Source organism: Pelophylax lessonae, assembly GCF_965119305.1.
Source record: "Pelophylax lessonae genome assembly, chromosome: 2".
NCBI lineage: Eukaryota > Metazoa > Chordata > Amphibia > Anura > Ranidae > Pelophylax > Pelophylax lessonae.
In genome coordinates this window covers 744,420,963-744,435,235 of record NC_138769.1, presented here as the reverse complement: position 1 = coordinate 744,435,235, position 14,273 = coordinate 744,420,963, and the positions used below count along the sequence as shown (strand labels likewise).

Genomic DNA, 14,273 nt, shown 5'->3' with positions numbered 1-14,273 from the left:
ACTAAATACAAAAAATGACATGCCTGCCTAAAAAAATGCCCGCTAAATGCCTGCAAGAGAAAAAGCCAGCCGCAGAGAAGCCGTATTCCTGAAAATATAAGAAAAATGCTGTTTTTTAGGGGTTCTGGACATGCTACAGAGCTGAAACTTGACAGGTACACTTTTTAGACCCCCCAGATGCTAAATCCAAAGAAATTTTTTATTTTTATTTTTTTTTTAATTTTTCCAATAATTGGCTCTCTATCAAAAAATTATAATTTTTAAGAACTTTTTTTTGCGTGATCCCTCTCCGGCATGCCACAGTCCAGGTGTTAGTCCCCTTGAAACAACTTTTCCATCACTATTGTGGCCAGAAAGAGTCCCTGTGTGTTTTAAAATTCGCCTATTGAAGTCTATGGCGGTTCGCCCGGTTTGTGAACTTTTGCCGATGTTCGCGTTCGCCGTTCGCGAACGGCGAATTTTAGGTTCGCGACATCACTACCCCCAACCACTTCTGTAAGATTATTCAATAAAGTTACCATTGGGTCCAATGGGATCGTGGTATCAAAAATTTCCCCTAGGACAGTGATGGCGAACCTTTTCGAGCTCGAGTGCCCAAACTGTAACACAAAACCAACTTATCTGTTTCAAAGTGCCAGCGGGTAATTACGGGGGGTGGGAAGGTGATATATTGCCTCCCAGCCACCTGTCAACTGCCTTCTGAAAAATTGATCCACCATGGATTGCTTCTCATAAGAGCAGCAAGGGATGCCGTATATGTAAATGCACCCCAACCCAGCTACTCACCTCTGCATCCCAAAGCCCCCCTCTTTTCTTACTTCTACATGCCCTCCTCTGCTCACTATTGCACCCCCACAAAGCTGCTAACCTTGTAAAGGATAGCCGGTCAGTGGTGTGCGCTCTTCTTCCTCGCGTGCCCACAGAGAGGGCTCTGTGTGCCACCTGTGGCACGCATGCCATGGGTTCGCCATCACTGCCCTAGGATGTCCGTCACCGCTTTCCAAAAGGAGGCTAGCTCAGGACACGACCAAACAACGTGAAAAAAAGGTACCAATATCATGCCCACATCGAGTACAAAAGGGGTTAGTCATAGGGTATATTCTGGCAAGGCGTTGAGGCGTATAATATGCTCTATGTAAAAACTTAAGTTGTATGAATCTATCCCTAGCCGATATCATTGAGGGAATATAGTTACTAACAGAGTCCTCCCAATCCATAACAGTCAGGTCCAGTATATCCCCCTTCCATTTATTATAAATTTTCTCAAGAGACTGACTATAATCCATCGATAGCAGCAAGTATATAGAAGAAAGGGGCTTACCTATGACCTTAAAAGGTCAACATTCATTCCAAAGGGTCCAATTCCAAAACAACCGGACCCTGGAACTGAGCCTGCATAGCATGGCTGAGCTGCCAATAGCGAAATTCCATGGTACTAGGCAATGAGTGTAGTTGTTGGAAGACCTCAAACACTGGGAGTCTTCCATCTTTAATAACATGTTTCATAGTCACAATCCCTTTAGCAGCCCATATCTGAGGGTCAGGAAGTTGTTGCAGGTGTAGTGAATTAGGATTGCCCCACAGTGGAGTATGGGGGATATATACAAGGGTTTCTTATACACCGCTCGAGCCCTGGCCCACACCCGTAGCACCGTCTTCATCAGACTGGTGGTCTGGGGATGAGCCCGTTCACCCCGAAAAACGAGGTTGCTCAGAGCCGCATAAGATCCCAATAAGGCTGCTTCCAGAGTCACCAGTACAGCAGCCCAAAAATAAAGCTGAAAATTAGGGAACGCCAAACCCCCCCTTGAAAGTGGGAGATACAGCGTCCGCCTGGCGACCCGAGGAGTGCGCCCAGCCCACACAAAATATGTTACCATACTGTTCAATCTAGAGAAGAAGGTTTTTGAAATATCATTAGGGGAATTACGAAAAAAATACAAAAACTTCGGAAGGTAGCTCATTTTCAGTAGGTTAATCCTACCTACCGGCACATCTCTTAATTAACTGAAGAAACAGGGGTTCAATATTATCTTGCTGATAAAGGTCCAGCGTTGAGCCCACCTTGATACCCAGATACGTCATATCCTGAATCCATTTCAATGGTGTCTGGGTATCAATTAAGGGGACCGATAAATGTAATGAAAAGAGGACAGACTTAGACTAATTAATACATATACCAGAGAAACGACCAAAGATATTAAATAGTTGTAAAGCCCTTTGCAATGAGATGGAAGCATCAGCCAGGTAAATCAAAGTATCGTCCGCGTATAAGGACAGTTTCTCCTCAATAACACCTACTCTAATGCCACAGACCCGTGGGTCCGCCCGCAACTTAATCAGGGCCAGGGCAAAAGGGCAGGGGACAACGGACATCCCTGTCGGGTACCCCTTGATAGGGGGAATTTATCCGACAGGGATAAGTTAGTACGCACCCGAGCCGTGGGACTACCATAAAGCAATCTGATCCATGAAACAAACCTGGGGCCAAACCCAAAGTAGGCCAGGATCCTCCAAAGAAAGGGCCACTCGACAGAATCAAATGTTTTCTCGGCGTCGAGGGAGGCCACCGCACCTGCCGTCTCCCCCGACACCAAGGCCATATGTGTAAACAACCTCCGAATGTTAATATCCGTGCCTCGCTCGGGTATGAAACCAGTTTGGTCCAGGTGGATCAGGTTTGCCAACACAGTCGGGTAGCTAAAATCTTTGAAAGGATCTTTCCATCTACATTTAGAAGAGAAATGGGTCTATATGATGAACATAATGATGGATCCTTACCCGGTTTAGGAATCACCACAATGACCGCTTCACTCATAGTTTTAGGAAGCTCACCATCATTCAAAGATCCAGCGAGAGCAGCAAGCAAACGGGGGCCCAGAAGGTCTAAATGGGCCTTATAGAATTCAACAGGAATTCCATCCGGGCCTGGTGTTTTACCAGATTGTAAAGAAGCCACCGCTCCCTGAAGCTCCAAAAGGGTGATAGGGGCGTCTAATTTAGTCCGGTAGTTATCGGTCAGAGTTGGAAAGTCCACTGCCTGTAGATATTGGTCCAGTTCGTCATCAGAATAGTCAACCCTAGTTTTATATAAAGCCTGATAATAGTCAGCAAAGTTACGGTTAATAGTCTCTGGAGTAGAATGAAGAATACCCATATGGTCTTGAATATGTGCTATACTATACCCATTCGTCTGCTCCCTAGATAATTGCGTCAGCAGTTTACCATTATACTCTCCTTGTACAAAAATGCGTTGGGCTTGAGAAAGTAGTTTCTTCTACTTCTCCAGTCAAGGACTAGATACTACTTCTCCAGTCAAGGATTGAAACCGAGCATAATGAGTAGGGTCCCTAGTACAAATATACACATTTTCCATATCTCTTGCTTCAGATTCTTTCTGCATTAGGTCAGCATGTCTATGTCGCTGGATTTGACCAATAGCAGTCTGATAATATCCCCGGGTACAAGCCTTAAAGGCATCCCATACCATAGCCAGCAATGCCGTGCCAGGATTAACCTCCCAGTAGGCCGCTAATTGGGGCCCTACTAGGGGGACAATATCAACTTCTGAGATCCAGAACCTGGATAGTCGCCACAGCCTATTAGAAAAATTCCCAGGTAACTCAATATTCAACAAAAGTGGAGCACGATCTGAGATCCCCCTTGAGAGAACCCGAACCTCCCGCACCCGAGGTAAGAGGGAGCCACTTGCAAACATTAGATCAATTCGGGAAAAAGATTTATAAGAGGAAGAATGGCAAGTATATTCCCGAGAGTGAGGGTGGTGCCAACGCCATAGATCCATCAACCCATAGATCTCAGCCCACCCTGCGAGATCTGACCGGGCCGAAGAATCCCCAGCCATTCTATCCATACTCAGATCTGGGACCATATTAAAATCACCCACAATAAGTATATTGTCATTCCCAAACTTGGCAACCTCTAGAAATTCTATGAAGCAGCCTAATCCAAGCTGGCGGGGGTATATATAGCCCCACCAGCAATAGGGCGAGAGATGACACCTGTAAATTAAGCAGGACATATCGTCCATCCGGGTCTAAGGAAAGGTCCAAAACTCTAAATGGAAGAGACTTATGAATGAGAACACTGACTCCACGAGCATACGTGGAAAATGTGGAGTGGTAATGATGACCAATCCATGGTTTCTTAAGAGCCAGTGTTCGGCTACCCACCAAATGTGTCTCCTGAAGGACACATTTATGAGGTTTAAAATTTTTAAGATATTGGAACACTAAGGAGCGTTTCACAGGTGAATTTAAGCCCCTAGTGTTCCAAGACACCACCGTTAAATAATCCATTTCCACTCATAAGACATATAGATATATAAAGGATAAATACAAGGTCTTACCAGATTCCACAAGACCCGGATGAAGAATACTTCGCTAGGTGTCCACCCATATCCTAAATACTGACATTTGCATGTAGGAATTTGTGTGCCAATCAAAACAAAAAATATATGAGCGGGTGTCCGCCCATATCCTAAATACCCCTGGAGGGTGGGACTTTAAAGGCAATAACCAGGACTTGAGTATGTCATGAGTATAGAATTTATTTAGACAGCTATAGTACAAAATATAATTTGCAAGAACAACAAATAATATAACATTAAAACATGGCCATAGATACGTCTCTGATACTGGAGATGTCTGGATGAGACCAGACGCGTTTCGGTCACTTGCCTTTTTCAATGGTCCGACAAGAGGGGCCAGATCTCAGACTAGGAATGTAAAATACAACAATCAATTTTAGATTATGATAATGTAGACAGTGGTACAAAAACAAGTATAGTTATATATATGAATCACAAGGTAAACAAGCAAAAAATTGGGGGAACAAACCCTGAACATGTATATCTAAAGCCGGTGCAGCTATGGACCAAGCAACATGTATATTAAAAAAGAATAGCGCAACCATGCAAAAGAAATGACTATTAAATATGGAGACAATCCATAAATAAAAATGGGGATTTGGTCCCACCATATGGCCATATCGTGCTCAAGCCCGCCACTGCGTCAAAGTACCCCATTATCAGTGTATTATTATGTATTCGGTCTGACCAGACTTCTGAGGTTGAGCATCCCCCCACACACACCTGTACTCTATCAGAGTCCACCATCAAGTAGATATAGGAGGAGTCCTTTGTAGTGCATTAGCACATTCATCCCAGCAAGGAGTGTTGTCTCGAAGGGTTGGAGAGGCTGGATTCACCCCTTTTTTTATGGATAGTGTAGGACCCACTGATAATGGGGTACTTTGACGTAGTGGTGGGCTTGAGCACGATATGGCCATATGGTGGGACTAAATCCCCATTTTTATTTATGGATTGTCTCCATATTTAATAGTCATTTCTTTTGCATGGTTGCGCTATTCTTTTTTAATATACATAGCGCTATTACACCCCCACTTTCGTGATATCCTGGCTGTGATTGGTCCAGTCTCCAGCCTGGACCAATCATCATCCAGGACATCCGATTGCTGACCCCGCCGACGTCGCAATGGGGGTGGTGCTGGTGCGTGCGTCAGTCACGCACCGTCACCGCCCGATCTCTTTCCCGAGGCCCAGACCGATCTGAAGACCAGAAGACTGAAGAGGACGGGACGAGCAGCGCCGTGGACGGTTCCCGGAATCCCGCCGCCATCAGAAGAAGAGGACTCAAGGAGAGGAGCAGCACCGTGGACGTCTCGCAGGCAGCCCAGGAGGAGAGCAGGTAAGTTATTGAAGCCGACCTTTGCCCACACCTGTACCATGCCTATACCATCACCTGTGCCATGCCTATACCATCACCTGTGCCATGCCTGTACCATCACCTCAAAGTCACGCAATTTTTTTACTGCGTTTTTTGCCGCGAAGCAATACCTATTACATTTTGCTTTTTGCACCCCCCCAAAAAATTTTGAGCACCAGCCGCCACTGCTCTGGTTTATAGACCGGATACATCCTAAATATAGAACCATTTATCCAACTGTCCATCCAGAGCCTCTGGTTTATAGACCAGATACATCCTAAATATAGAACCATTTATCCAACTGTCCATCCAGAGCCTCTGGTTTATAGACCGGATACATTCTAAATATAGAACCATTTATCCAACTGTCCATCCAGAGCCTCTGGTTTATAGACCGGATACATCCTAAATATAGAACCATTTATCCAACTGTCCATCCAGAGCCTCTGGTTTATAGACCGGATACATACTAAATATAGAACCATTTATCCAACTGTCCATCCAGAGCCTCTGGTTTATAGACCGGATACATTCTAAATATAGAACCATTTATCCAACTGTCTATCCAGAGCCTCTGGTTTATAGACTGGATACATCCTAAATATAGAACCATTTATCCAACTGTCCACTCAGAGCCTCTGGTTTATAGACCAGATACATCCTAAATATAGAACTATTTATCCAACTGTCCATCCAGAGCCTCTGGTTTATAGACTGGATACATCCTAAATATAGAACCATTTATCCAACTGTCCATCCATAGCCTCTTGTTTATAGACCGGATACACCTTAAATATAGAACCATTTATCCAACTGTCCATCCAGAGCCTCTGGTTTATAGACCGGATACATCCTAAATATAGAACCATTTATCCAACTGTCCATCCAGAGCCTCTGGTTTATAGACCGGATACACCCTAAATATAGAACCATTTATCCAACTGTCCATCCAGAGCCTCTGGTTTATAGATCGGATACATCCTAAATATAGAACCATTTATCCAACTGTCCATCCAGAGCCTCTGGTTTATAGATCGGATACATCCTAAATATAGAACCATTTATCCAACTGTCCATCCAGAGCCTCTGGTTTATAGACCGGATACATCCTAAATATAGAACCATTTATCCAACTGTCCATCCAGAGCCTCTGGTTTATAGTCCGGATACATCCTAAATGTAGCGCTACCCCCACAGGAGCCTCTTGGTAGATTGGGTTCTGAGCCCCGTACTCGGTGGAGGACCTCAGTCCCTCTGGCTCACCAGGTTAAGTGATGAGGATTTTGCTCTCCTAATACTGGTACCAGTAGAAGGTTCCGGCACACTCTGCATTTCAGTATCAGGAAGCAATCAGCAGACTGGTTAGGAATAAAGAAATGTGTTGTCCTGTAATGGATGAAAGTTGGGGACAATGTGGACATATAGGAACAAGTAGAGCGAGTCAAACACAACTGTCTATTCCATGGGTGTCCAACCTTTTGGCTTCTCTGGGCCACATTGAGTGTAGAGAAATTTTCTCGGGCCGCATATAAAATATATACTATAGTTAAGGTATATAAGTAATAAAACGCTGTTGCGCCGTATCTGGAATACTGGAATACAGTATACAGAGGGTTACTTTTTCTGAGAGATATTAAAGGAACACTCCTTCAGTGATAGGAAGTGGTGATGGTGGGTGGGAGGAGTCAGGAACACGGCACATGCTGGGAGAGTTACAGTTATGTGCTGGGGGATAGTTACAGTTATGTGCTGGGGGATAGTTACAGTTATGTGCGGGGGATGGTTGCACCCCTAGCACATGTGACTTCGGCAGCCAGAAAATGTTATGTCCGTATTTATACATGTAAGAACAAGGAGATGACATATTATGACAAAACACAACTAGTTATTAAAAAACATATTGCAACAATTTACACACACTAATGCACAAACCTTTTCTACTTATTTTGCAGACTGCTGGCAGTTACTGCTGCTGGCGGTTACTACTGGCGGGTAATGCTGGTCTGGCGGGTACTGCTGGAGGAAGCAGCGGCTGCAGTAGAGAGCAGAGTCGCTGCTTCCTGTATGGCTCCTGTCACAGGTGGAGGAGGGGTGCATTTCATATCACTCCGCCCGTGACAGAGCCGGAACTATACATGAAACAGCTGCTCTGTCACTGACTGCAGAAATCCTAAGTCTCCCGCGACAGCTGGGAGATCGCATGGAGGGAGCTTCACAAGTGCATATCCAATGCAGCCTCACAAGTGCATGCCCATCCAATGCAGCCTAACAAGTGCATGCCCATCCAATGCAGCCTCACCAGTGAGTGACCATCCAATGCAGTCTGCAATGAAGAGAAAGGAGAGCCGCTGGATTACACACAGCCTCTGGATTACACAGGGCGGGGATCAGTCCTGCTTCCTAGACCGGCTCCTATGATAGATGTCACCAATGTGCTGTCTATTGTAGGGGCCAGTCCAGGAGGCGGGGCTTCGTATGACCGAAGCTTCCGGGTAAGCAGGAGATCCCCGTTCTGTTTGTAATCCGATGGCACTTGCCCCCCTCCCCTCCGACGCAGCCTCTGCCTACAGTTAGTTGGAAGTCGCTGTGGCCATGCCCCTGACTCAACTTCCTTCCACCCCAGCAAAAATAAAGCACACAAAGCAGTGTCTACTGGGTCAGAGCAACTCTAAAACTTCAGCTCTTGTGGGATGTTCCCGGTCTTCAGTGGTCAGGACTGACAAAAAGTGGTCCAAGGTAGGAAAACTTGTGAACTGGCGACAGAGCCATAGGCAGCCAAGGCTCATTGGTGGAGGTGGGGAGCGAGATCTGGCCCATGTAGTCGGATCCAATAGAAGATCTACTGGAGCTTGAATTGCTGAAAAGGTTAATGCTTGTTGTGGTAGAAAGGTGTCAGAACACACAGAGAATCGCAGTTTGTTGTGTACGGGGCTGTGTGCCCACAGAGCGGTGCCCATGTTGACCCGTGTCCACAGCCAGAAGTACCTACAGTGGGCATATGAGCATCAGAACTGAATCACAGAGCAACGGAAGAAGATGGCCTGGTCTGAGGAATCCAAGGATGATCAAAGGAACATAAAGAGCTCAAAGTTTTGACTTGGCCTCCAAATTCTCCAGACTTCAATACAATCGAACATCTGTGGGATGTGCTGGAAAAATCCAATCCATGGAGGAACCACCTCACAACTTACAGGACTTAAAGGATCTTCTACTGACAGCGTGCCTTCAGAGGTTTGCTGGAGTCTGTGTCTCAATGGGTGTTGGTGAGTGTTCTTAATTTTATGATTGATTGGTATATACAGTATCTCCCAAAAGTAAGTACACCCCTCACATTTTTGTAAATATTTTATTCTATCTTTTCATGTGACAACACTGAAGAAATGACACCCCGCTACAATGTAAAGTAGTGAGTGTACAGCTTGTATAACAGTGTAAAATTGCTGTCCCCTCAAAATAACTCAACACACAGCCATTAATGTCTAAGCCGCTGGCAACAAAAGTGAGTACACCCCTAAGTGACAATGTCCAAATTGGGCCCAAAGTGTCAATATTTTGTGTGGCCACCATTATTTCCCAGCACTGCCTTAACCCTCTTGGGCATGGAGTTCACCAGAGCTTCACAGGTTGCCACTGCAGTCCTCTTCCCCTCCTCCATGATGACATCACAGAGCTGGTGGATGTTAGAGACCTTGCGCTCCTCCACCTTCCGTTTGAGGATGCCCCACAGATGCTCAATAGGGTTTAGGTCTGGAGACATGCTTGGCCAGTCCATCACCTTTACCCTCAGCTTCTTTATCAAGGCAGTGGTCATCTTAGAGGTGTGTTTGGGGTCGTTATCATGTTGGAATACTGCCCTGCGGCCCAGTCTCTGAAGGGAGGAGATCATGCTCTGCTTCAGTATGTCACAGTACATGTTGGCATTCATGGTTCCCTCAATGAACTGCAATTCCCCAGTGCAGGCAGCACTCATGCAGCCCCAGACCATGACACTCCCACCACCATGCTTGACTGTAGGCAAGACACACTTGTCTTTTTACTCCTCACCTGGTTGCCCCCACACACGCTTGACACCCGCTGAATTAAATAAGTTTATCTTGGTCTCATCAGAGCACCGGAGATGGTTCCAGCAATCCATGTCCTTAGTCTGTTTGTCTTCAGCAAACTGTTTGCGGGCTTTCTTGTGCATCATCTTTAGGAGAGGCTTCCTTCTGGGATGACAGCCATGCAGACCAATTTGATGCAGTGTGTGGTGTATGGTCTGAGCACTGACAGGCTGACCCTCCCACCCCTTCAACCTCTGCAGCAATGCTGGCAGCACTCATACATCCATTTCCCAAAGACAACCTCTGGATATGACGCTGAGTATGTGCACTCAACTTCTTTGGTCGCCCATGGTGAGGCCTGTTCTGAGTGGAACCTGTCCTGTTTATCTGCTGTATGATCTTGGCCACCGTGCTGCAGCTCAGTTTCAGGGTCTTGGCAATCTTCTTATAGCTTAGGCCATCTTTATGTAGAGCAACAATTCTTTTTTTCAGATCCTCAGAGAGTTCTTTGCCATGAGGTGCCATGTTGAACTTCCAGTGACCAGTATGAGAGAGTGAGAGCGATAACACCAAATGTAACACACCTGCCCCCCATTCACACCTGAGACCTTGTAACACTAACGCGTCACATGACACCGGGGAGGGAAAATTGGGCCCAATTTGGACATTGTCACTTATGGGTGTACTCACTTTTGTTGCCAGCGGTTTAGACATTAATGGCTGTGTGTTGAGTTATTTTGAGGGGACAGCAAATTTACACTGTTATACAAGCTGTACACTCACTACTTTACATTGTAGCAAAGTGTCATTTCTTCAGTGTTGTCACATGATAATATAGAATGTGGGGGGTGCACTTACTTTTGTCAGCTACTGTATGTGTTTATTTTTTACTTTTTTGTAAGGGGTCAACAGCAGCAACAACCTCAATCTGTTGGTGTCACCCCAATAGTTGTCAGTTTGCAGCAGAACCACCCCTCCCCCATCACCATACAGCAAATTCCATTTATTTATTTTTATTTATTTCAGGTACTTATATAGCGCCGTCATTTTTACAGCATCTGTATCACATGGTGGCTGATTGGCTTCAAGAGCAGATGTAGAGAGCCTCTGAGTGGCTGGTCCCCTGGACCACTGGATCAGAAGTGTGGACCAATGGCCACAGCTTGCCAAGTATGGCCTGCAGGCAGCGTATTCTCTGAAAATGCATTCAGTGCTGCTGAAGCCTTTGAGATGGACAAAAGTGTGCCTGTCCCCAGACACCATTGATCGGGTGACGTTTTTGAAAATGAAAAATTGCCACCCTCCAAGATTTTTAGTTTTTGCTGCATCCTAAGGTTCTCCTTTCAACCCCACAGGCCTTAAAAAATCTGAAATGTTGCCACCGCTGTCATGACCGGTGTCTGTCTCACCAATCAAATGAGCTTAGCTCTACCCCCTGGCTACTCTCATCACATCTCCCAACTGGGGTCCTATCAGCCCCATCCACTTGGTAATCGATAAAGTCAAAGCTGGAGTCCTTACTAAATCTACAGAGTCGAATGGTCCACTATGCAGCAGAAAGCCAATGTGTTTCAGCCTACAAAGCGTCACTCATAGCTCTCCGGTCTACCTGACATTCCTGAAGGCCTGCTACCATTACCTTAACCACTTTACCACCGGAGGATTTTCCTGCTTTACGTCCAGGCCACTTTTTGCAACTTGGCACTGCGCGACTTTAACTGACAATTGCGCGGTCATGCAACGCCATACCCAAACTAAATTTACGTCCTTTTTTTCCCACAAACAGAGCTTTCTTTTGGTGGTATTTGATCACCTCTGCGCTTTTCATTTTTTTGTGATATTAATAAAAAAGAGCAAACATATTGCGAAAAAATTGACATTTTCTACTTTGACAGTTAAAAAATATCCAACATATTCAATTTTTGTCATATATTTAGGCCAAAATGTATTTAGCTACATGTCTTTGACAAAAAAATTCTCAATGAGTGTATTTTTAACTGCTTTAAGACCGGAAGATTTTACCCCATTCCTGACCAGGCCATATTTTGCGATTTGGCACTGCGTTACTTAAACGGACAATTGCGCGGTCGTGCAACGCTGTACCCAAATTAAATTTATGACCTTTTTTTCCCCAAAAACAGAGCTTTCTTTTGATGGTATTTGATCCCCTGTGCGATTTTTACTTTTTGCGCAATTAAAAAAAAATAGCGACAATTTTGAAAAAAAATAACAATATTTTTCACATTTTTTTAATATGAAATTCCCCCCCAAAAAAATGTAAAAATCAAAATTTTTTAACATTTTAGGTCAATTTGTTTTCTGCTACATATGTTTGGTAAAAAAAATCGCGTATTTTGATTGGTTTGCGCAAAAGTTATCGCAGCTACTAACTACGGGAAAGATTTTTGTCATTTTTATTGTTTTTTTTTTTTAAACGAGTAATGGCGGCGATCTGCGATTTCTTTTGCGGGACTGCGACATTGCGGCGGACAGATCGGACCCCTAACTGACATTTTTGACACTTTTGGGGGTACCAGTGACATTACTACAGTAATCAGTGCTATAAATATGCCCTGTTACTGTAATGATGACACTGGCAGGGAAGGGGTTATCTTTATTGGTGATCAAGGGGTTAAATGTATGCCTGGTGCTTACTGACGTGTGTGGGGGGAGGGGATTGTGTGACACAGACACAGATCGCAGTTCAGCTATGCTGAATCCTGTGATCTGTCCCTGCCTGTCACATAGGAGATCCGCCCGCTTTGTTTACACAAGTCGGCGGATCTCCACACTCGATCCCTGATGATCGGGGAAGACCGGCGGTGATCACCGCCTCTCCTCCCCTGGCCCGACTCCCACTGTGTCTGAATACAGCAGGAGCGAGCCGCGCTCACCGCCGAGAAGGGGAGGAGTCCAACGACGTAGGCCTACGTCGCTGGATGATAACGAGCCACTTTGCCGCAGTACCCTCAACGTGAGCGGTCAGCAAGTGGTTAAAAAAGAGATCATTAATTCTGTTATTTGCAACAGCAAATTTAATATGGCACCGAAAAATGTTCCATAGATGCTGAACTTTTGCAAAGGCTGTCATTGTTTTTCTTACAAGGGTCCATTCTGTGCTTTGGAGAAAGAATTGTGTTGGGTTACAGTGTTTGGGCATCACCAAAACCCAAGGCCCAATTTCTCCACAGATGTGTGACAGTTGTTCAAAATATACAATTTTTGACAAGGATCAAGCCTCTCCTGTGCAAAAATATTTGTTATCGGGTTACAGGGCTTTGGAATTAATAATAGCTGGAAAACGAAAATTGAATATCAAATACTTATCACGATTTAATACAATACCACCACCCTGACAAGCTCCGTGTCAGCCTACCGCTGGGTATACCCAGCACATACCCCCACCTGTCAGGACCTAACTCATAAATATGACTCCCTCCCCCAGATTAGTGTTATGCAGCTAGATTTCCGCACCGGGATAGTTTGTGGTGACACAGAGCTCATCAGGAAAGGATTTAATATTCAATGTTCTGTTTTCCCCATGGCTCCATGTCAATCTACCACTGGGAATTAGCTAGATAACCAGGGTGGGATGATTAAGAAAACAAAATAGGTTTAATTGTGGCCTCTGGCTTAAGTCAAACAATTTTACCAAACTGATCTATGTGATGAGAAAAGTGTGTATGGGTGACCACATCGCCACCTTTCAAATTGTCTCTGGCGAGACTCAACAGGCAGCTGCCTAGGAGGTGAAACACTTCATGTGGTGTGTGCTGTTATTTCCTCTAGAAGAGCCAACCCCCTATCCTTATACACCAGGGAGATCACTTTCATAAGCCAAGAAGTAATCACTCTACTCAAAGCTCTGGCCCCTTGCATGAACCTCTGGGAATTACAAACAGGCAATCCGATGACCTTAAGTCTGAGGTAGCATCAGTTTAAGTTTTCAGCATCCCCCCTACATCCAAAGGACTAACTTTTCATCCATCTTCCAGAAGAAAGGTAGCCAACATGAGTTCTTGACTTGGAATGGAATCTTGAGACCACTTTGGAATAAAGTACAGCATTGGGAGCAGAACAATTGTCCGCCAGATAGGACTTACAGGGTTCTTTACACCCTAGAGCCAGATTCTAACACTACCAGGAAAGCCACCTTTAACGTTGAGTCCCATAGCGATACCTCTCTTGTGAAGTTGGAAACAGGCAGGTAGTTGAGTACTGTTATGAGGTCCCATGTAGGAAATGTGGGGTTCTGGGAGTCCTTAGTAGAGTTGTCTGTGTTTGGCGTGTTCGGCGGGTTCGGCCGTACTTGAAAAAAAAGTCCGGGTCCGTGTCCCGGACTTTTTCCGAACTTTACCCGGACACCGAACCCTATTGAAGTCAATGGGGACCCGAACTTTCAGGCACTAAAATGGCTCTAAAACACCAATGGAAAGGGCTAGAGTGCTGCAAATGGCAGCAAAATGTAGTTAAGAGCATGGCA

At 45.1% G+C, this 14,273-nt stretch overlaps 1 protein-coding gene across 1 annotated transcript in view; it reads right to left on the bottom strand.

Moving 5' to 3' along the window:
- Positions 1 to 14,273, bottom strand: part of LOC309548370 (uncharacterized protein) — a gene marked incomplete at both ends in the record, with an annotated part of 295,496 nt that overhangs the window by 28,519 nt on the left and 252,704 nt on the right. The window contains 2 exons of the mRNA XM_082248308.1: positions 2,482 to 2,707; positions 2,782 to 3,132. Of these exons, the coding sequence (XP_082104434.1) occupies positions 2,482 to 2,707; positions 2,782 to 3,132 (577 nt within the window). The remainder of the gene's footprint in view (positions 1 to 2,481; positions 2,708 to 2,781; positions 3,133 to 14,273) is intronic.